This window comes from Notolabrus celidotus, chromosome 11, assembly GCF_009762535.1.
Source record: "Notolabrus celidotus isolate fNotCel1 chromosome 11, fNotCel1.pri, whole genome shotgun sequence".
NCBI lineage: Eukaryota > Metazoa > Chordata > Actinopteri > Labriformes > Labridae > Notolabrus > Notolabrus celidotus.
Window position 1 is genome coordinate 6,552,584 of NC_048282.1, and position 24,165 is coordinate 6,576,748.

Consider the following 24,165-nt stretch of genomic DNA (forward strand, 5'->3'; position numbering starts at 1 on the left):
TTCCTGGTGATTTTCAATCACCGAATAGACGGCTATTTAATACGCTGCTGGCATCATGAACACGGTCCAATCCCACAGTGAGACAATCCCAAAGTCCACTGTGAGGCTTTGTTCCAACAGCCAGTCCTCACCCTTTTTAGTCAGATTGAGATTATATCTGATTGGTTTCAAAAAGTATGTCGAAAAATTAAACATGTGAAATTATTACTAAAACCAAGATCTAAAACCAGCAGGGCATTACAAGGAATTGCAGTTCTAATCAGATTGTTTACAGTTGTTCCTCAGTGCAGATACACCGGCCCCTGCAATTACATTGAAAAGTATACTTTACTTGATATGCATTGAGGCGCATTACAATTACATAAAGTCTCAGAGAAACAGAAGTGCATCACAGAGACTGTGAAGAGCAGTGACAAATCTGTGCGGTTTTAGGAGTCCTCAGAAGATTCTGCATCATCATATCATTCAAACACATCTTATATATTTTAACCCAGAAAGCCTTAGCCCTTGTTGCGACTGCTAACAGTACCACACGCTTTATTTTTTACAGATAATGAAAACTTCTTCATGCTGGGTGCTAATAGTTGTTTGTAATCCCAATCTCTTTGGCAGAGAAATTTGAGGATCCACAGACTATCACTGCTCCCATACATGAGCTGTTGCTCACCTGTTAGTCTGTTACAAAACATAAAGCACTTTAGCCAAGTTAGCTTTATCATTAGCGTCACCTAAGCCTGCTTTAATGTTAGATATAGTGAGACACAAGCCTCAAAACAAGCATCTAACCTAAAAGTCAACTTACTCATCGTTATGCTGTTGTAGCTCAGTAAAGCAGCAGATAGCTCACCAGCTGCTCTGATTCATGCACCTATGCTAGCAGTTCAGCCTCCACCAAAGGCCTGTGTGTGATGCTACAATGACGGACACTAACCTAATATGTGATGCCTGTCCTGAGGTCATTCACAAGCTTTGAAATCTGTTTCTTGTCATCCTCCTATTCCTCAATCTTGACTCCCAACCATTTCTCATCTGTGTCGATCTAACAAGCCCTAAATGTCTGAGAAGAGAAGAAGGAGTCTGTTACTCCTCAAAGAATGGATAATGCAGATTTAACAAACACAGGAGCTATGAAGAAGCTGGCCCTAAACATTACCGTTCTTACGTATTGACCTCACACCTGCTCCTTCTACTTCCTGTCCTCTTTAGATAAACCAAACTCTAAACACCGCAGCTCAGGAGCTTCTACTGACAGCGCCCCCCACAGTCCTGTAGGACCTGCACCTTCTCTGCCGCCCACCAGTGAGAATGGCATGCCAATACATCGATGGAGCTCAAAACTCAGGTGAATATAGACTCCAAATATTTCATCACAGAAACACCAGACATTAAAAGACATGCATTAATGCTGATATATGTGTTCTTCATAGCATGAGAAAGAAATCTATAGACGAGGACTCAGCCACACTACCAGCTGTTCCTGCCTCCAATCGCTTATCACGGTTTTTACCCAGCTGTAAGTCCAAATGTTAAGCTGTCTCTCCCTCATATTCAGACTGAGGCCTGATGCATTTTCTTTTAACATTGTTTTTCACTTTTCCATATGTCCAATAATAGCAATACTGTACCAGGAATACAGCGATGTTGCCATCAACAGAGAGATCCAGAGGCAGCAGGGGAAGGAGCCAGGCACAGAGGAGGAGGGGCTCAGGGACGAGGGATCAGACGGGACCCCGTCTCCTTCTAATCTGTCTCCATCCAGCTCCTTTCGCTCATCACGAGGCTCTGCATTTGCTCTGTGGCAGGACATCCCTGATGTTCGGAGCAGCGGTCAGCTCGACAACTTCAGCAACGAGGAAAGGAAACTACAGGAGGTGAATGACACGGTTCAGATTGTGTCTATATATTTGCAAGTTTTCCTGCCTCAACTGATTATAAGAAGGGTTGGGATGTTTGAGGATGTCATCACCCTCTACTGATTAACCACTGATCTAAAGGGACCCAACTAAATCCACTGTTTCCCTATGAATCATGTTTTCATGCCTTTCCTTGGCATGTATGATATAAAACACAACACATTTCAACAAAGTCAGAGGAAGGAAAAGAGCTCAACCTGCTTATGTTCTATTATGAAACCCCAACATGTGGATAAAGCTGCACCACAGTCTGATTAAAGAGGACTGTAGCCAGCTCCTCTGACCGTCATCAGCCAAGCAGAGAGCACTGAGCAGCCAACAGACTAAAGTCTTGTTGACCTGCCTCATGCTCTGCTCCATTTCTATCCCCCTCTTCTGCTTCCTTACAGTCAGTTTGTAAAGATTACATGCGATCATGTTGTTGTCTGAAAACATAGCTATCTATTATAACGTTAAACTCTGCACATTGTCCAAGCACTTTAAAGCCGGTTTCAGTTTGATCCCTGTAAGCCACATTACTAAGAGTGTAGTCTTGGCACATTGTGAATATAAATGTATTGTTTTGATGCAAATGTTGTTAATATTGTTCAACCTTTTTTACTATATCATGTTATTTATAAGTCTAACTGACTCTGTCCTCATCAACTCAGGCAAAGTTTGAGCTGGTGACATCAGAAGCGTCATACATCCGCAGTCTGACCATCGCAGTGGACCACTTCATGCTGTCACACGAGCTCGCAGAGTGTCTCGGAGCTCAGCACAAGCAGTGGCTCTTCTCCAAGCTGCCTGAAGTCAAAGATGTCAGTGAGAGGTGAAGTGTTGCACTTCTGATACGCCTCTTTTGCCCCAAGGCTTTTTTTTAACACTTCAGCTCTCATTTCTTACTCTAATGGTATTTTCTGCTCCCTGTAGGTTTCTTCAGGACCTGGAGCGGCGTCTGGAGGAAGACATTCTGCGTTTTGATGTGTGTGACATCGTCCTGGATCACTGCCCGGCTCTGAGAAGAGTTTATTTACCTTATGTTACCAACCAGGCTTATCAGGAGCAGACCTATCAGCGCTTGTTGTGAGTTAAAACATCTCAAATGAATCATCTCTGAACTTATATGCACACCCAGAATATGCAGCATTTATTAACCTGTGTTCATTCATAGCTGTAGAGCACAAAGTCTAATTGTTTCTTACTGGGTGTCCAGGATTTCCTCTCAGGGTGTTCAGGTGTTATTCTACTCCTGCATGACTAAACTTGCAGATGAATCTTCCTGAGAAAGATGTCTTTCTCTTTACTCAGGATGAAAATATGCTGGAATTTAAACCCACTTTCACTAAAGGTTCTAAAAGTTTTATTCTAAATGTCCTGGTCTCGTCCTCTCAGGCAGGAGAATCCTCGTTTCCCTGGCATCCTGGCTCGTTTGGAGGAGGACCCCGTCTGCCAAAGACTTCCTCTGACCTCTTTTTTAATCCTCCCGTTTCAGAGGATCACACGGCTTAAAATGCTGGTGGAGGTACATGATTAAACATTCACTGCAGAATTCATGTTCGCACTTGAAATCAAATTACACAGAACTGTAAATAGAGTAATATTTGGACCAGGCTTAGCAGTTTGCCGCAGCAGGTTTTTTCCCCTAACAGAGCACAACAAGAGTATTGATTCCTCTTTGGCGTGTTTTCAAAACCATCTTTATTTTTCAGAATATCTTAAAGAGGACAACACCCGGCTCTCGAGATGAGGACACAGCCACGAAAGCTTTCAATGAGCTAAAAAAGGTGGTGATTATCGTCCATAATAGCCAGTTGGGAGCGGTATTATCTGTGCTGAGACACAACAGTAATAACAGTCTTGGTATGCGTCTCCTCAGATCATCAAAGAATGTAACTCCAGCGTACAGTCCATGAAGAGGATGGAGGAACTTATTCACCTCAATAAGAAGATCCATTTTGAGGGGAAGGTGACTGAATTTGTTTCACCTCTTTTGTCCTTGTCATCAGTGTTTCATCTTTTTTTATTCACCTTTCTTTTTCTCTTGTTGTAGATCTTCCCTCTGATCTCTCAGTCCCGTTGGCTGGTGAAACATGGAGAGCTCCTGGAGGTGGACACTCAGATGATGAGCATTTCTGGATCCAAGCTCAAATTTCCCACCAAACCTGTGTACCTGCACCTCTTCAATGACTGCCTCCTGCTGTCCAGGAGGAAGGAGTGAGTCATCTGCAGTCATTACAGAGAAACCAAGAACCTAAACATCACAATGACAGATGTCTCTTGATTTATTCAGTCCATTTACAGTATTTGAAGAATTTAATTAAAAGGATGGGCTCTTTTTTTTTTAACTCTATCTTCGTAGACACACACATGCTCTATGTGCAGGTTGAATGGTAAATGGTACTTGTACTTCTATATCTCTTTTCTAGTCTTTCTATCCGCTCAAAGCTCTTTTACACTACTCATCACATTCACCCATTCACATCACATTCACTCACTGATGGTAGAGGCTACTATAGTAAGGGTCCATCAGTGTTAGCTAATCTTATTCATACACATTCACACACCGCTGAGCAATGGAGGGAGCTATTTGGGGTTCAGTGTCTTGCCCAAGGACACTTCAGCATGTGACTGCAGGAGCTGGGATTGAACCGACTCTACCCACTGAGCCACAGGAATCAGGAGTCAACCCTCCTCTCTGTACTCTTCCCTTTAAACAGTGGTTGTTAAAGTTGGATCCATGAGGGTGTCCTGAAAGCCTCTAAGCAATTTATTTTGTTGATTTAATCTCTCTGAGCTAACAGTATGTGGCACCTGTAGAGATGGGTTTGATAACCTTTCTGTCATAAAAAAAAATTCTAAAGAAAACATTTAAAACAGTAGTAGACTCTGAGGCAAACTCTGAGGTTTCTCTGCCACAGCTCTGCAACTCTTAACAGACTTTAACCCTAAAAGAAGCCTACTCAATTGTCTAATTAGTCATGTCTCATGTTCTCTCTATGAGCACTGTACATTACATTTTTCACATGCATCATGCATTGTCAGATTGCATCAGAAAGCGATCTCTTTACTGTCAGTACATTGTTACTGTATGATATGGGGTTGATTGATGCACACAGAGAATAGTAAGATATATTGGGACTTGGGTTTCTTGCAGAGTTGGATCAAAAGACCAATACTGCCTTAACGTATTTACACTGAATATAAAAGTATAGTTGAAAAGCTTAGCTTAGGTTGGCATGGACAGGCTACATTTAGCCTGGCTATGTCAAAAAACACAACTTTTTTTTTATTATTAATACATTGATCATTTTAAATAAAAAGTGCAAAACAAGAAGCTTTTGTTTTACACTTTCTCTGCTCAGTTCAATGAATTACTTTTACTCGAACTCACTTAGCTAAGCTAACAGACATACAGCTGGTGTGGCAGGGCATTTGGTTCTGGATATAGATGTTTGATATTATGTACAGTGTTGATAAAATCATTTTTATCATTGAGCAGACAAACATAGTTATATATGGTGTTGGAGCAACAATGAAAATGCAAGAAATGTCACTGTAGTTGGTAAAGGTTAGCAGGTGCTCAAACGGGTGCTATACTGTTGCCATTGCAAAGCTAAGAGAAAACAGCTCCCCAGAGCCTAAAAGTGTCCGTCTTTCAACATTACGGTATTCCTTGAAGATAGGGTTTTCCCTTTAATGTTAAAATGTGGAGGATTCAACATTTCTACGACAGTTGATCAGTTGATGGAAGACACCTCAACAAGCAGTCCCTTAGTATGGACACTGGCATGAATGATTGCACCCAGTTTTATCAGTTATCTAATTTTCTACAAACTTTATGCTTTTCTTCAGTGTTCTTTTAAGGCTATGAATGCAAAACACAATACAAAATCACACATAAATAGGTTTATGGTTTCATGGTCTTTTCATTTTATGTTTTATTTTATATGTTTGCAGTACATGGAAGTTCATGGTGTTCGTGCATGCCAAGATCGGGGAGCTGAAAGTGAAGGATCTCAGTCAGAAGCTGCAGGGCATCTCAGGCTTCATCTTCCACCTGCAGCTGTGTGAAGGCCAACATCTCAAACACCAGATCCTGCTGAAGTCACACACCGAGTGAGTAAAAACACAATATAGTGAAAACAATCATTCCTCTTCACTTCCAATCTCATACTTTTAACCGGACCTTTTCTTTGTGCCTCCACCAAGGAGCGGGAAGCAGAGATGGATCACGGCCATGTTTCCATCTAATCCACTGGAAGACATCGAGCAGGCCAGTGAAAATGATGGTCAGTGGAGAGCTTTGGGTGCAACCACACATCACTTCAGACCTATAAGTCCTCTCATTTATCTTTCTTTTGCTTGTTGTGCTTCTTAGCTATACCCCAGGTTCAGTGCATCAAGAGCTACCAGGCTCAAGAGCATGATGAGTTAACGCTGGAGAAGGCGGACATTCTTCATGCAAAGACCATAACAAGTGACGGTAAGAATGTGGATGAAGTCTTCTTTTACAGAAACTTAAACATTCTTCTATATAAAGGTTACCCGTGGAGAAGACAGCATGTTTATGTATGACTTTAGATAACAGTGTAGAGGAGCAGTTCTTTTGATGTCTAAAGTGTGTGTGTTGTCTCTGACCAGGCTGGGTGGAGGGTATCAGGCTGTCTAACGGGGAGCGGGGCTGGTTCCCCAAAACCTACGTGGAGGAAATCACAAGTCGCAGCGCACGCCTCCGAAACCTCAGAGAAAATATCCGCATCAAATGTGTCACACAGAAACTGGAGGGAGAGGACTAAACGCTTTCTACGTGTCAAAGGTGCATCTCAGTGGCTAACCTGCAGATTTGTAGCCTCAGGATGATTGTTTGATTTTACACGGATTGTGGGACCTACTGTATGTTTAGTGTGCTCGTGCTAAAAGAATCAAACGTTTGGTTCTGTCATGGATGCTAAACTGTGTAGCAGCTTTTTCCTTTAGCATGCTAGCTGTGAATGTTTTAATGCTCCTTTGCATATTTAGTATAAAGACTGTTATACAATAAGAGTCCATCAACAAAAGTTCACATTTTGTAACCAAAACACTCCAAACTGTACGGCTGCTACTTTGACCAGATCTCTCTTAAAAAGAGATTTTCAATCTTTATAGGTCTCCAGGTAAAACAAAGCAGGAGCACTCCGTTCATGCATGCTTTCTGTGCATGCATTTCATTACCGCTTCCTGTGATAAATGCACACCTGCAGGTTTAACATGTAAACTTGTCCAAAGGTAAACTTGTACATTTCTTAGGTCAGGTCAGAGGAGGACAGAGCAGAAGGTGCCACTTTAATTTCCTCAGCTGTGTTTCTTTTTTCTCAATAGATTGTGTTACTGTACACAACACTTTCATTCATGTGATATCACAACATCAGAAAACCGCTTGCAGGCAGATCCTGCTGCTGAGCTGAACTTCAAAGGTCTATTAATCTTCCTGTTCTTTAACAATGAGAGAAGGGGTTTTTTCAGATAGAAGATTACACATTTCATAAACATGGGTGTTTTCTTTAACCAAAATTTAAATTTCAAAAATAATTTGATGTGCTTTTACTATTTTAGTTAATTCAATGACCTCTCACAGATTAGTAGGGCTGTCAAATGATTCTGTTTTTTGCGTAACAAGTCAAGTCTTCCCTGACAGCGTGAAACATTTCTTACCCGTGTCTTGATTTGGGAATCCCATTCATCTGAGTGACTGATCTTGTCCTTCATGACTGGTCACAACATGCCGACCCTGAGAACTTCCCTAAAACTGTCTTCCACAGTGTTGACTGGCCTCAAGTCAATTCCCACTTCTTTAGTAAGCACTGTAGTTAACTTCTTCAGTTAGCTTCATCCACAGGTGTGTGACGACTCACAGACTCCAGAATGAGGTTCTACTTGACTTTGTGATGTGGTTGCTCGCTGACATCAGTCTGATTAGCTGCACCTGTATGCAGTAAGAAGTAATTCTGTTTAACAGAAAGTGCACATTACTTTTGACTTGTCATTTGCGGAGCAATTTAAAGTGACATGTGCCATTCAAACCTGAAATGGTATCATTATTTTCCATCCCAGCAGCAGCAGGAAAACGCTGGCTTAACTACAATGTGCTGAATGGGACAAAATAACAACAGATAAAAAAAGAGTGTATTAATTTTGGAGCTTAATTGCATCGTGACTAACATGTTAAAGCTGACAGCCCTGGTTAGAAGATGTGGATTACTCCACATGGCCTGTATGGATGGTAACTGACTGCAGTAACAATATAGACTGTGTGATCTCCTCTGGTTGTGCGGACGAGGACTCTGTGTTTTAATAATGTCAACAAAGCCCATGTCAAGATTCAAGCTAACATTAACTTATCCTCCTGACTGGAGTTTTCTGTGCACATACACTACCAGTCAAAAGTGTGGAAACACCTTCTCATTCAAGGGTTTGTATTTATTTTAATGATTGTAAACACTGTAAATTAATACTGAAGACATCTAAACTATGAAAGAACATATATGGAATTATTTAATGAACAATAAAGTGTTAAACAAAGCAGAATATGTTTTATATTTTAGATTCTGTAAAGTAGCCCCCTTTTTCCTTCATGACAGCTTTGCACACTCTTGGTCTTCTCTCAGTCTGCTTCATGAAGTGGTCTCCTGGAATGGTTTCTAATGAACATGAGCCTTGTCAAGAGTTCATTTGTAGAATGACTTGCCTTCTTAATGTGTTTGAGACCATCAGTTGTGTTGTTCAGAGGTAGGGTTAGTACACAATGGATAGCCCTATTTGACTACTGTTGTAATCCAGATTATGGTAAAACCAGATTATTTCATAGTTTTGATGTCTTCAGTATTAATCTACAGTGTTGAAAATAATTAAAATAAATAAAAACCATTGAATGAGAAGGTGTGTCCAAACTTTTGACTGGTAGTGTATTTCTGAAAATACTACCATAAGTTAGTATCAGTCAAATTAAATATAGTCCCCAACTAATGCACTGTTCACACCTTAAAGCATAATGTTTGCTTATCACTGCAGCAGCTGCTGTAGAGTACCATTAAGATTTTTATTGTATTTAAGAGTTTTATAGATTTATGTTGTCAGTATTAATGAGGAAGGCTTGGGAGATGTTTTTTAAGATGTTTTTGATCCTTTGACAAATGGAGGATCAAACTTATCATGTATCACAGGAGCTTCTTGTCAACTAAGCATTGTTGCTTCCCCGACGGGAGGGATGAGTAAGGGAGAGTTTGAATCTAGAATCTGACCCCTTCTGCACATTGTACCTATAAAATTATATTTTTGGGGCATTTTCCTTAAAAAGTTTAGGTCATCTGTAAATGACTTTTCTGTTTACGGACCAATCATTCAGCACTATAAACTTTGCAGAATCTGGTTATACATTGTCAGTTTTGGTCTTTTCATGGCGTTTGTTGACAAAAATGAAAATAAAACTTAAGAGCAGAACTGTCTCCAGAAAACAAGGACGTAGAGATGTAACAAATTCACCTTTGGACACATTTACAAAGAGGATCTGTGGGGTAAATGTCTAAGTTAGCCTTCTTTGACTAATATAGAAACTTTGAGAAGCTCCAGCTGAATAAATTTAACATTGTTAGATAATAGCACTGAATTATATTAAAGCCAACATCATGCATAGATTTCTCCTTATTAGGAGTCCCCAAACAATCAATGCTCAGTGTGACTGAGCTCAGACCTGTTTTTAATAAACCACTATAATCAACATTCAGAGATAAACTCTTCCGGCGGCACATGAGAGCTTTATCACCCTTTATTATTTCTCTTTCTGCATTTTTAGTTGTAATGAAGTGGTTGCTGTTGCAGCGTGTGTATTTATACTCCTCTAGCTGGTTGTTCTTTCAGGAGATTCTCGTGTAAATGTTCTCTACTGTAGATGCTTCATGTATAAAGAGTAGAAAAAGGTTGATGTAATTTATATGAACAAAGATCTGACAAATATTTTAACATTTTTTTAACCATAAACTTTTTAGTTTGATTCATTTCTAATACAGCTGAATATAAATACTGTTTTACACTGGATGTTTACTGGATGTGTGCACACTACTGTAAGTGTTTAACCATTGAAATAAATACTTCCATTTTATGCTCTGTGTGAGAAATGACTCTTTGAGCTTCAAATGTTTAACATGGAAAAGAAAACATCAAAGTCGTTCTGTTTCTCAGTTTTATTAACAGCTCTACAGTCTACATCTACATGTGTTCATACGTCCTGTTTCTGTCTGTCCCCACGTACGAGAGGCGAGAGTATCTCTCTGTCCCTCAGAGGGATGATGTCACCGTAATGTATAAAACCAGAGTCAGCATGTTTCAGAAAGTCTTCAATGCTGCAAAACTAGTCATAAACCAATATTTACACGCTATCTACACCTTAGTATTTACATGAACTTTCCAAGCCTCTGTGAATGTGAGGAGTCAGCTGCGTCCGTTGATGTGACATAGGTCTTTGATGATTGGCTCCTGTGACTCCTTCCTGCTCCTCTGCAGCTTCGGCTTGATGGGAGGTGCAGGAGGACTCACAGTAATGTGGCTGCCTCTGTCAGGCTGTAAGTTAAATACAAAAAAACGGTTAAGATAAAATTACTTCACATTTAAGTTACCATAAATCAAAAACCTTTTTAAAACCTTTATATGTTGTCATAAAAAGCATCAAAATAATCTGTGCTTCCAGTTTCATTTCCATGGATGGACAGCGGAATAAGACTGACAAAGACAAAGACCTCTGCGATGAATCATGTTTGTACAAGCTGATTGTTTTTCTACATTGACTGTAGTAGATTACAAGATATATAAAGCCTCAGGGCATCCCCGTGAAGCCAGCTGTCAGTGATAAGGACTAAAGACTTCCTAGACCAAGACTGCCTGGTGTCAAGGAGCAGAGCGTTTGCTTGACTTGTGTGCAGAAATCTGTCAACAATAGGTCCTGGGATGGAGACAGGTTGGTGCACTTTACCACTTTTCTTCCTGCTGAAACTCTAGAGCAAAAAATACTCTGACATATAATGGAAACCAGAACAAATCCAGTTCAGAAAATCTTGTCTTCATCCATCTATTCATTATCTATTCCACTTATCCTAATCAGGGATAAGCTGCCAGCTGCCATTAGGTGAGAGGCGGACAATTCATCAGTCTATCACAGGACTGCAAACGCCATCATCATCAACATCATCATCATCATCATTATTATTATTATTTTATATTTTTAAAAACATGTTCTGAAATATACAGCAGCATCCCTCCCATAGTGACTGACCTAGTATGAGTGACATGGTATACATGCTGACTTTTTAACTTACTCTCCGCTGTACTCCCGAATTGTTATTTCTCCAGATAATCGCCCTATTTCACGTTGTCAATCAAATGAGTGTCCCTCAACTTCTATAGGAGGGTTGCATGCTCATTCAATCTGATTGGGCACGTGCCCCAGGCAGGTCAAGGTGCTGAGCAGACAGGTAAACATTAAAGTCTAGTAATGATCCCAACAAGATGAGGATCATAAAGACTTAATATCAGTAGTAGTTTTAATGTGTCAGGGTACTAAGACAGAGTTAGACTTGGTTGTAGAAATGGAACATAATATGATGTGATACATAAAAGTAACACAAATGTTTAAGTAGTTCACATGAAGAGCTTAATGAAGAGTGTTCTTGACTGAGAGGAAAACATAAAATAAGGAAAATTACACCCCTTATGTCATTTTATATCTATGACTAAAAATACTGAAAATTAGGCACCAACAGGCATGCGCATACTACTCTACCTGGCATACATGTGTGTTACTCCTCACTGCAGCCGCTCACTACTTGTAAGACATGGAGATTATTTTCATTGTGTAGTTTCCATTACTTTATTTTACTGTGAGCCTTGAAATTAAGAGACATTTAAAGTATTTAACTTACATATAAAGGGTTATAGAGTGATCGTACGATACTCCAGATAATCTCCCTATTTTTCACAGTCCAATGTTGGCAGGTATGTACGTGACTTCTGTTAACCCTGTTTAATGCAGGTTTATTCTGACTGCAAATTATGAGGAATGACTATATTTTTTTTCCCCCACAAACCTTACAGCTGTTCTTAGCCACCTTTACTGTGTTGGCTTACTGCTCGTATATGTTCATCTCACCTGTTGTAACTGAAAGATCCAGTTCCAGTAATCCTCTTGACAGGTGCATGAGACAAGCAGAGGCTCCACCAGCTCACCTAAAACACAACAATGATAACATGAAACGTCTGTCCTCCTCACTGAATGTATTTCTGCAAACACCCACAGTTACATTTATCTGAATGAAGCACAAGTACAAATGGGTAGTTTACCTATCAGCTCAAACTCCAGCCGTCCAGGCAGAGCTGACCTCTCCACAGCTTTGATGCTGTGACGAGGTAACCTGCCCTGTAGGAGAAGACACAGAAGAACATCAATGTCAGCTGAGGACTTTTCTATAAGGCCCCTGAAGTACCTCAATATAATAATAATAATCAGTTTGCGTACATGAGTTAATTATCTTGTGTGCATAAAATTATTTTCAGAGAATAAAAATAATGACCTTTGCCAGACTTCAGGGGTTTCATAGTTTTTACATCTTATAAAATTATACCACCATTTAAAAAGAACCATAGACTATACATAGGAAGAGGACCAAGCCTCCTGGGTTCAAAAAGTCAGGCCAATAATAAGTGTCTTAACCAAACACAACCAGCAGGGGGCGACTGTACTGTTGTTCCAAAATAGACAGAATGTAGAAACGTCTTTACGAAATGGACCCTTCCTCTAACTCACTTACTTTTTACTCTCATTTATCATCTCAGTTGGCTATCCCAAACATTAAAGTCAGTGCTAAGTCTTCACTCTAATAAGATCTTTCAGAACTGTACTTTGCTCTGTCAGTAAGCCCATTAGTTTTTACACTATACACTGAGGCAGCACATGTTCCACTGCCTGCAGCACACTGATCAGCTGTTTGGGGCTACAGGCTTTGAAAGACACAAAGATACAGCCAAACAAAATAAAGAGTAATTCTGACAGCGATGATGACATGCCGTCTACGTCAGTCACAAGTGAACACCTTTATGAGCTAGAGTTTTCAGAGAAAGAACACAACTCAACGGACTGATCGAGAGAGGGGAGAGCAGGAGAGGTAGTCACCTGGTGGTGCAGGAGTGTAAACTATGAGAGAAAGAGCTACTGCTGTCACATGTTGAACTATACAGCAGTATTTCAGGACCTGCAGACTGCAACCAAAGTTCCCTGTTTGGCTGAATGCTTCTGTTTTAGAGACTTTCTTCAATTTTCAGAAGTTAAATCAGATTAAATTATCATACAAAATGCTGCTTGCTAAAATAAGTATTCAAATTCGCCCCCATAATTAGTTACCTTCAGTTACCAGCACACCTTGACTACAATGCTAATGCTAACATAAGCTCATAATCAGCGTTTGCTCCAAAAAAGTACAATGCAGACAACCAACATACCAAACTCAAGGCTTCACATGTCCACACCACCACTTAAAGATGCCTTTGTGGACTGCTTACACACAGTCTACGGCAGAAACTGATTTAAGCTGCAGACTAAGAAGCATTGAATCACGGTGAAAGCGGCAGGTGTGAGTTACTAAATGTTCCACCCACGCTACAGGTCATGTATCAAGAATACATGTGCTGTGTAAAGATTGGCGGGAAACACAGACATGCAGTCTATGCCACAGTGTTAGTGGAGGTCTTATTGTGGATTTTTCCCATAGAGTCATTTTACACTACCTCATATCTAATGTTCAGTCGCTTGTTGTCCACTGACAGCAGCAGCACTTCTTGAGGGAAGAGGACCATCAGTCTTTCTTGGAGTCCCTGCAAACACAAAGCCAACAATGACACAGTTACTGTAGTGTTAGTTATACTATTCAGATCCATACACATGCAAAAAACTGACACTTTATGCAATAATGCCTACTAATATAAGGAAACATAATAAGGTCCTACACAAATGTGTGAACTGAGAATTTGTTACAGTTCAAGCTTTACTCTTTTCATTTTCTATCCTACAAATTTCATATTAGTAATAATTAAACTGTAATCCCCTCATTAATAGCTGACTAATTTTTGCAATTTTATAACTTTAATTTTTTATATTGATTTAAATATTGTTTTACTATTTTATTAATTTGAACTAGCTGTTTTTTATTAGTATTTATCTACTGAATTGTATTCTATTTTTAGTGCCTTTATTTTATCTTCAACTCTTATCTTTACCCCTATTTATTTATTTTAACTATCTATATTCTCAAGGTTAATTTGATGATTTCACTTATTTTAATTACACATATTCTATTGCTGTCGATGTGCATCAGTCTCTACTTTAAAATCCTTTTATTAAAAAATATGTCTTGCCATTATTTTATTTCTGCATCTTTCTTATTTTCGATCGCTGTAAAGCACTTTGGGTTGCATGTAATTTGTATGAAAGGTGCTCTATAAATATAGCTTCATTGCTTTATTGGTGATAGCTGATTGAAGCATCTGGGCCTAATGACTAAAATAAGACCTAAGTTGTAATAAACCTGAGGAAATCTTCAGCAATAAACTATATATTTTATGTTAATTGGAGCTTTCAGTTCAGTTTTTGTTGAAGAAACAGAAACTAGACAAGACACAAACTTTCTTTTAAGCGCTTGAGGGAACAAAAGAGTAGACTGTGCACGCTGGGAGCCTCATGTTATTCTCTTCTGAAAAGTAAGTAAGTGTAAATGTATTTCACAGGTGAACTTTCTTTGTGGGAGTCAAGGTTTGGACTTTCAGACCCTTTGGAAAACAAATAAAAACGTTTATTGATAAATGGTCGCCAACAGGATTGTGTCAGGGTTCAGAGTCAAAACACCTTATGAATGTTAGTCACTATCAGATGACAAATCCTCCTGGCCAAAGCTATATCCACTGTATGTGAATGCAGAGGAAGCATAGAGTGTCATCACTCTCAGTTCATCCTTCTTCAGAACCACCAGAATGAGGAACCGCTTCTTTCTTGAGGGTGTAAGACGGCTGAACCCTGGTGGTGCTCTGTAGTCTCGGCTGCTCCGAGCCATATAGACTCCCATGAGAACAATACAATACAACGGACTACCTCACAAATTTGCACATTTTCACACTCCACTGCAAATCAGTCTATTTTTCCTCATATACGCACATATTTATATTTTTCTATTCATTATTGTTTATGTATGCTGCTACCTGCAGTCTAAATGCTCTTGCTTGTTGTTTTTTTTATTGTGTGCAACTCTTATTGTGGCTTTAAACAGGCCCTGAAAAACAAAATCTGGTTCCACCTCATGTGACAGCATGTGTTTACATGACAATAAAAACCTTGAATCCTTCATGTGATGACAGAAACTATCTCCTCTATTTAGGTTTCTTCAGCAAATAACTGAAAAAAATATATGACATATACATATACAAACATTATTTTTACTCCAGGAACCCAGCTAGCAGGGAATGTTCCCATCACATTGGCTTACATTCCCTGTAAATTCAGATTATGTTTCAAGACAAGGCTTTGAGTGTAATATTCAAACATCTTAATGAAGTTTATCTATTCAAATAATGTTCCTTTTTTGTTAACTTTTAATGAAAGAAACGTTCTTTGTCTTTAACATTCAGATGATGTTTGTTAACATTAAGGTTACAGACAAGGTTTTGATTGTAATATTTAAAGAACATATTAAGAATGTTCATCAACGTAAATAATGTTCATTTCTGTTAACTTTGAATGAAAGAAGAACATTTAGTATTTAACATTCAGATGATGTTTTGATAATATTCTTTGGGTTAAAGATTATAGAATGTCTTCTATGAAATGTTCACATAATGTTACTTAAAGAAGCAACACTGTCAAAGCAACATTTAAAAACTGTTTTCAGGATGTTTCTGATGCCTCAAATCATGCCTCAAAATATTTTTAAAAATTCTGGTGATATTCATTAGAACAAAGACAGAATGTTTTATCTTTAACATTCAAAGGATCATTAGATAACATTCTTTTAGTGACAGATTATTGAATGTTTTTAGAGTACGTTATCTGAGAACATTCTGTAAACTCAAAGAAAACTTCCTGCTCAAACATTACAGGAACATTCTCTGTAACATTAACAGAAGATTGGTAGCTGGGAAAACACATTTATTTTTGTTTTAATATTTTATAATTCTTTTCTGAATATAAAGTAAATTCCTGGCACTTATTGGGGAGACTGTTAGCTTGTTTATTCTATGAACATGTAAAACAACCAAAGAACTGTTGTAGTCGTACAGTTTATCATTACTCTGTGAAGGTGAGTATTTATTACCTGTCTCTTTGTGTTGATGATATGAACCAAAGACATACATCCTGGCTGACCCATGTGCTGTATGGGTGAACCCTCCCACTGCCATATGGGAGCCTGTAGTAAGTAGTTCTTCAGCTCGTCTCTCTTCCAGTGCTCGTCACAGGGTAACTACAGAAGAAATACTGAGTGTCATTAACACCTAACCACAACTCTTTACATGTACAGTGGTAAGCAGATGTAAAGCAGTCGTTCATTACCAGATATGAGAGTGCACAGTGGGAGGGGCTCATGGACTGCATCATCGACTTGTATTTTCTCTCCTCTATATGTTGCATCCACTTCTGTAAGTCTACAGCCCCAGAACATATGAAGACTTTAGAGTCCACCATGGGACCTGGATCAAAAGACAAAGACAGCATGTATTATTTCTACACGGTGTCACCATGTCAAAGATGGACGGTGTAATTTCCATTGACTCACTGCTGATCTCAAACATGTGTGGTGAATGTGGTGTGTCAGAGTCCAGGGAGACGGGTTGTAGGGAAAGTCCAGAGAGGGGAAGGATGCCCTGTGGGATGAGAGGAGACAGAGTTTAGGAAAATGATGCCGCAGCTCCTGAGCATGCTGCAGGTCACTGCTGGAGAGAGAAAGACGGTCTGTGTGAAAATGTCACACTCTTGCTGAGTGCAATTTTCATTCTTACACCTACTTCTTAGAATTATTCACAGCAATTCATCATGATGGTACAACATTTTACACTTCAACAGACGGCTCACTTTAACAGCTACTGTATGTCTCAAAGCAGCAACAGCAAAACAACACTTGTAGGAGCCATGAAGGATTTGAGTGTTTATAGTATCTTATTTTGAGGTTTAGGGTAGTTTAATGTTTGTATATTTTTTGTTGGTGTTATTTTTGTTGTTTGTTTACTATATGGTTTAGTGTGGGGTCAGTTAATTAGGCTTCTCAGGAGGAGATGGAAAGTGTTGCTGGAGGGATGTCTGGGTCAATTTGCTTGGACTGTTAACTCCGCTACCCAACCCCGGATAAGCGGAAGACAATGGATGGATGGATAGACCTTCCAAAACCAGAGTTACAAGGTGACATACAGACAGCCCGATCACCCTTGGTTACAAGTCAAGATTCAGGAACATATAGTGAAAGGGAGTATAAGAAGTTAAGAGGTCACAAATATATGGTGGTGCTTGACCATGTAGGGCTTTAAAACAAGTAATACAATCTTAAAATCAATTCTAAAATGAACTGGTAGCCAGTGAAGGTCGGTGAGAACAGGAGTTATATGCTCACTTCTATTAGAATGAGTTAAAAGCCACGTAGCAGCATTTTGTATGAGCTGTAGCCTGTGAATGCTACATATATCAGAGTAGAGTGCATTACTATAGTCCAGAAAAATAAAGAACTGGTCTAACCTTGGAGATTAGTCGCAGCTGTTGGAAACAAAACTGTTCATCTTTGGAGACCTGAGTGTTCATGCTGAGATTTGAATCAAATATAACACTGAAGTTTTGAGCTTCATCTTTGACATCACTGGCTAATGGGCCCAACCCAGAAATCAAGTGACTGATGAGTTTTGGAGCCTACAGGGAGTGATGATTATGATCTCTGTTTTTGAGTCATTTAGACTAAGGAAGTTATTAGACATCCAACATTTGATATCAAATGATACGTCTTTGCATCCCTTGAAAAACAGGAACACCTAAATTGAAATTTTTTTTATAATCTGAAGAGTTTATTTTGTCTACATTAGAGGATGATGCTTGCTGTGCACATTGTCGCTTCTTACAAGGAGTTTATTGCTCAAAAGTTCCCATTCAACACTAAACAACATCAGTGATGACCCCACAGGGTTTGTGTAGATGGGCCTGCTGCATATTAAGCTTAATTGTGCATGTAACTGCCTTTATAAAATGCTGTGAAAACACTACCTCATACATGAAGTCTTGTCTTGAGTGATCCAGTGAGAGGATCAGCAGGTGGAACGAGAACAACACCAGGAAGCGTTCGCTGGTTTCCTGTTGAGATAGAAGATAAGTGAGTATGATCTCACACCTTAAAAGCAAACAGACTTCTGCACGGACACGTCATAATGGGTCTGTGAGCTCATTGATCAAATGTGCACAGTTTTGAATATGTGTCAGTTCACAAAGATAAAACATCTAAAATGTATTCTCATACTGAGTTTCAAAGATGCCCATGCAGGATGATATATTAAAGGATGCAACACTCACTGTGAGAGGTGAACTGTTACCTGAGTGGAGCTGCTGAAGACAGATACCAGAGAGGAGTGGATGATCTCTCCATACATGTGTGGATGTTGGCCCTCCCAGTCCCTGATTGGCTGCTGGGAGTAAATCCTGTGGTGTAAGTCTTCTCTGGTCCTACCCCACAGCACCACCTACAGACACAAAACTGCTTCAGCACAGGTTTGTTTGATGATTTCTGCTTCCTTACATGAGTGTAAATACATATTATGTTGCTTTATCTAGTGTAAAATAAAGGATCCTGCATAATACAACAATGTTTTTCACAAATGAAAGAAGTATGTATATTCATCCACCTGTTCCACAGAGTGATGAGTCATGCATTACACAGCAAAATGGAGTCTGTTGCAGGCCTCAAGTCACAGCACACTGTTGCACAATCAAAGAGGATTTTGATAACTAAAGTTAAAGGGCCTTACCTTCTGCAAATAACTGTGTTAGGGAAGTGTGTGGTGTCACTTTAAGAGAGGCTTTGATGCTTTATATTTATACAATTCATCACTGAAGTGGAAATACAGCAGAGTTTCCTCTCTTTTCCTGAAAAGTTTGAATCATCCAACAGGGACTGCACAATCTCTCAGTTTGTAATGGAAATGTGTGAGTGTGTGTGTGTGTGTGTGTGTGTGTGTGTGTGTGTGTGTGTGTGTGTGTGTGTGTGTGTGTGTGTGTGTGTGTGTGTGTGTGTGTGTGTGTTTGCGTTTGCGTTTGTACGTGTGGTTGTGTGCCTGACCTCGAATCATAAAGAGGAAACTGTTGAAGATCATGTGTGGCACACCTCGGCACACTCTGAGCTTCAGCACCAGAAGTGTTAAGTTCCTTGTCCACAATGAGACACATAATTTGAACAGTGCGGAAATAAAACACACACACACACACACACACACACACACACACACACACACACACACACACACACACACACACACACACACCACACTGACCTCTTGTTCCAGATGCCTTGTTGAGGGGTAGCGCGGTGGTGGGCGTGTTGGTGGAGGTGGAGGTGGTGGTAGATGCTGCTCATCTCTGCTGGTTCTTACTGACAGCTGCAGCCGCGTCTCTCCCAGACTCCACACCCTGAAAAAACACATGTTCACACATTTTATCACACATCTCAGTCACGTAGCAGCAGTCATCGCTGATGGTGCCGTGGTGCAGTGGTTAGCTTTGTGGCCTCATTTTTGCACAAAGTGAGGGTTCTGTTTCAAGTACCTGAATGCCATAGTGCCTGTTCAGTGTGGTGATTTCCTGCCTATCTGTGTCAGGGTGTCCTAAATATGAGCCTGTTTGTATGTGTCTCATAATGGTGCATGCTGGAACTATTAAAGATAGCAACAGGCTGTTTTGATTTTTACTCAATTAAAAACATGTCTTGACTCCTTGCAGCTAAAAAAGCAGCCAGACATAATCAGATTACAGCCGTCAGAGCAGAGGCTGACCATCCTGCTGTCACTTCACAATGGTATACTATAGAATATTTTCCTTTGCAAATTACAGCTTTGTCCCAGATTCATAATTAATTCTGTGAATCCACGTGTGTTTGGAGTGCATTGCAAATACAAGTGTAGTTTAAAAGCCAGAACATGCAGTTGCTGCATGATATCTAGTCTAGAGCGTGGCTGCTCAAAAAGATGATACACAAAATTTTGTTTCTGTGTGTTTACACTTGTTGGAATAATGTTAATATTGATATTTCAAATGGTAGAGCAGTAAGATGCACCAGCACCACATTCTTCTTATTTTGACACCCACAAAGAGTAGGGCGCTCCCTAAATCCAACCTCTACTCTTTTTTATTCTTTACTGTACAGTATATTATATCATCCCTTCAAAGTGCTCCACCAGCAACAGATGTGTGTTTTAATTTCATTTATTTTGTATTATTTATTTTACTTTTTTGTGAGTTTTTTTAAACTATTTTTAAAAAGTGTTTAATGTGTTTTATTATGATTTTTTTAATCTTATCATATTTTATTCTCTGACAGCGGTTTATGTTCTGTGTGTTTTAACTTATTTTACCTCACTTTGCAGCACTTTGCCAAACTTGATTGTTTTTTTGAATGTGCTATATAAATAAAGTGGCTTGGATTGGGATTGGACAAAAACCTTCTCAGTCATAATAATTTTAGGATTTAAAAGGAAGGAATGAAGATTTGTCCAAAGTCACACAAAAGGAAATGTGCTACACTGTATTGCAAAGAGCTACTCAGCCTGTTGCAACACAGCCCAAATAGACATGATTACTGTTAATGGAGCACTTCACACACTGACCTGCAATCAGTGTGTAATAGTAATGAATGTGTGAATATGACATGTAATGTCACAGTGCTTTAGGCGGTCTCCGGACCAGAGAACACATCAGAAGTGCTGCCCATACACAACCCAGCCACCTGCTCAACCTTTAACCTACCCGTCTTTACTCCGGCTGCAGGAGCAGACTCAAACTGATTTTGCAGCAGGTTTGTAACCTCAGCCATAACTGCACTAACAAGTCTCTAAATTACTTGTGTTGTTGTGATATTTCTGTGTGAAAAGAACAAGTCACCTTAATAGAGGACATTAAATAATGAATCCAAAGTTTTCATCATATCTGGTTATATCAACCTCTCCATAAAGGTCTGAATAGGGAGGCTCCATAGCTGATAGGATGGTACCTTCAGGGACTTTCCTATTGGTTCATTTAGATCTGTTTGCAAACACTTTGGTAACCCCTCTTATGGACAGATGTCCTTCCCTGTTTGGGAGATCAGTATGCAATACTCCTTACAAGGCTTAAATGGTCGGGGGCATGAGTTAGGGCAGGTTTTTAAAAAGACATCAGTGATATTATCAAAACAACATATTTATTTTTATGTGAAGTTGGTCCATGCTTCGTCCATACAAACACACGTCTGATCAATTTAAGAAATAAAAGTGTGTAGATTGTTGAAATATGTTCAATGTAATGTATCAGATTATCTTCTTAAATGTTGTGGATTGGAGACATATTGCAGTTTTCAGTAAGCACAAGTGCATTAAAGCTCCTGTGAGGAGTTTTTGACTGGCTATGAAACAGACTGAAATTAACAGAAATACCCGGTTATGACCTGCACACACTTACAAAACCACCACCGACAAGACTTAACATTTTCATACAGTTATATTTAGTGCCTGCAGCTGCTGTGAGGGTGTGGGTCAGATAAGAAGAGTCACAGCAAGGTGAAGAAACAGCACATTTATATTTTTCCACAGCAAGTGTTCGCAAAGTGATACATTACAGTACATTAAAAGCCAGCAGGATGAGTCAGGAAACACTAACAACATATGTACAGGACAAAATCAGCAAAGAGATAAAAGGTTCTACTTCAGCCACAGAGTCATGACATGTCATGTTGCACCTCACTGCCCACATTGCATAAATCTTACAGAGTACACTGCATATCTATTTTTGTATCTTCATATGAGTCATTATTTGTAACAGGCCTAAAACCATCAGTAATCATTGAACAGCCACACATAAGGACTGTTAACTACTGTTGTGATTAGCCCATTATAATCCACCCGCCTTAAAATGAGCGGGGGATTTGCCCCGCCCGGACTCTGTATTAGAGTCCTCCATGCGTCAGCCATTGTCTTATAGTAATCTCCTAATCACATCAGTGCAGCATCACTGAGTCCCCAAGTTCGTGTTTGGTAAATAGGAGCCAATTAGTTCTCCCGCGTTGTTATTCTGCAGAGTGGAAATCATATGCAGGAAACCTGTTGTTCTGCAGGTGTTTTCATTACAGTAATACTAACAGCTTCTTACTCTGAAGTTTCGTACATAAAAGCACATCCTGCTGCAGTGTGAAACATGAGCATACAGTAGTTCCCTGGAAATGAAAGCTTTGAAAAGGGTAGTGCTCTTTTTGTTTAACATGTCAGCTTCAAAACATGATGAAAAGTAAACCACAAAGGTTGAAAGAGAAGCTGCTGAAGTGCTCTTTCCAGCGCACTGAGCGTTAGTGCTTCCTCCTGCAGAACTTGCTGATACACAAAACCACATTTAAACAAACCAAAGAGGCAGACTTAACTCTCTGTAGCTTGGAGGGAGAACAAAATAATAAAGACTTCTTTTGAATTTTAGATCAGATAACCCTTGAAGATCCACAGTAACATTTGTTTAAGGGTACATGTCATTGTTGTGCTACTTTCTAACAAGTAATCATCAATTAGAACTTTTATCTTGAAACATGGAGCCTGTTTCTTACCCTAAGTTGTCTCCAGAGAGTTCCAGGAGCTCGATCTCATCCGGGCCCACCTCGTCCACTCCAGTATGCCTCTGAGTGACACTGCAACATCCCATGATGGACACAGTCTCAGTCCCCCTCAGCCTTGTCTCAGCTTCTAGTTCACACACTGAGCACCATCTGCCCAGACAGTCATCCCTGCTGCATGTGTGTGTGCTGCGCTAAAACCAAAGAGATAACACAAAAAAATGGGGCAGGTTGAGTCCAAAAGAGGATATTGTGAGCTGGAGACGGAGAGGGAGGGAGGGAGGGGGGTAGTGCTAAGCTCTAGTTCCCCCTTTTTGCCAGCATGTAGTGTTTGTTTCCATGAGGGCTCGAGAACGAAAGGTATAGCTTTGGAAGAGGAATCGAAGATAAAAGTGGCAAAAAGTTTTAGTCAAGTCAAGAGAAGTTCCTTCCTTCCTGTCAGTTGGCTGTCTGCAGAGCAGTGAGCTGCTTTCTCACTTTGGTTTTTGAACACCCACAAAGACGCGTCAATATCACAAACACAAATGTCACTCAAAGACAACATTCGTATTTGTCGGCATGAATATGCATCATACCTCCTCATGTGGAAACATCAGGCTCTCTGATGAGCTCAGTCGTCTTCTGGTGGATGAAGCAAGCTTCCTGTTGGGAAAGATGGGACCTTAACCCGCCTGTGTTTACATGTAACAGAGTCTAAGAAGCATGGAAGTGAGATAATTATAGGTTATGAAACAGAGAGGTGAAGGCTGCAGTCAAAACAAGAAAACCACAACAACTGTACAGAAGAGTCTGGGGTTGATCCTTCAGGAGAGACTTACAGTTAAGTGTTGCAGTGGGGGGTTTAGACACAGTCATGTCTGAGTGTTTCACAGAGCAGGAACTTCTTGTGACTAAAATATATATATTTTACAAACCACACTGTTAGATTCTGCTTTACTGACAAGGGAATAACCTGTTTCATTAGATCAATCCGCTTAAAGATACTTTAACTCTTCCTGTCCAATTAAAGTTACTAACCATAGACCTTTTTGGAGTCCCTGAGCTCCCTTGTCTCATAGGTTCCTCTGGGTCTCTGCTGCTGTGGACAAACCAGACTCGAGCTGCTACAGCTACTACTATCCATCTCACCACTATCATCTCTCTCTCTTCATCTCCCTCTATCCCTCTCTCCAACTCAGTCTCAGCAGATGTGTGTCTAACATGAGTCTGGTCCTGCTGGAGGTTTCTGCCTGTTAAAGGAAGTTTGTCCTTGCCACTGTAACTTGCTAAATGTTGCAAAGTGCTCTGCTCATGGTGGATTAAGATGAGATCAGACTGAGTCCTGTCTGTAAGATGGGACTGGATCGTATCCTGTCTTGATGTTGGGTCTTTGTTAATGATAGAACATAGAGTACAGT

The 24,165-nt window shown here is 39.8% G+C and overlaps 2 protein-coding genes across 3 annotated transcripts in view; one reads left to right on the forward strand and one right to left on the reverse strand.

The window, feature by feature from the left end:
* The window catches only part of arhgef19 (Rho guanine nucleotide exchange factor (GEF) 19), a 30,688-nt gene extending 20,660 nt beyond the window's left edge, over positions 1–10,028 (forward strand). The window contains exons 4-16 of one of the 2 annotated variants that reach the window (XM_034695441.1): positions 1,207–1,342; positions 1,428–1,513; positions 1,615–1,871; positions 2,564–2,724; positions 2,826–2,978; positions 3,288–3,417; positions 3,605–3,679; positions 3,772–3,861; positions 3,946–4,109; positions 5,853–6,011; positions 6,105–6,184; positions 6,274–6,378; positions 6,537–10,028. In XM_034695441.1, the coding sequence (XP_034551332.1) occupies positions 1,207–1,342; positions 1,428–1,513; positions 1,615–1,871; positions 2,564–2,724; positions 2,826–2,978; positions 3,288–3,417; positions 3,605–3,679; positions 3,772–3,861; positions 3,946–4,109; positions 5,853–6,011; positions 6,105–6,184; positions 6,274–6,378; positions 6,537–6,691 (1,751 nt within the window). In that variant the 3' untranslated portion in view covers positions 6,692–10,028. The remainder of the gene's footprint in view (positions 1–1,206; positions 1,343–1,427; positions 1,514–1,614; positions 1,872–2,563; positions 2,725–2,825; positions 2,979–3,287; positions 3,418–3,604; positions 3,680–3,771; positions 3,862–3,945; positions 4,110–5,852; positions 6,012–6,104; positions 6,185–6,273; positions 6,379–6,536) is intronic. The other variant, XM_034695440.1, reaches the window with a different exon arrangement.
* A 68-nt stretch (positions 10,029–10,096) lies between these two features.
* On the reverse strand, positions 10,097–23,376 carry LOC117821676 (pleckstrin homology domain-containing family N member 1). The gene is made up of 12 exons (XM_034696115.1): positions 23,344–23,376; positions 22,763–22,962; positions 19,476–19,611; positions 18,522–18,668; positions 18,199–18,285; positions 16,733–16,820; positions 16,510–16,646; positions 16,274–16,420; positions 13,701–13,787; positions 12,261–12,336; positions 12,070–12,146; positions 10,097–10,487 (listed from the first exon to the last, which is right to left on the reverse strand). Exons 1-12 carry the CDS (start codon positions 23,359–23,361, stop codon positions 10,359–10,361), a joined length of 1,329 nt encoding a protein of 442 aa, XP_034552006.1. The 5' UTR covers positions 23,362–23,376; the 3' UTR covers positions 10,097–10,358.
* Between the last annotated feature and the right edge of the window lie 789 nt (positions 23,377–24,165).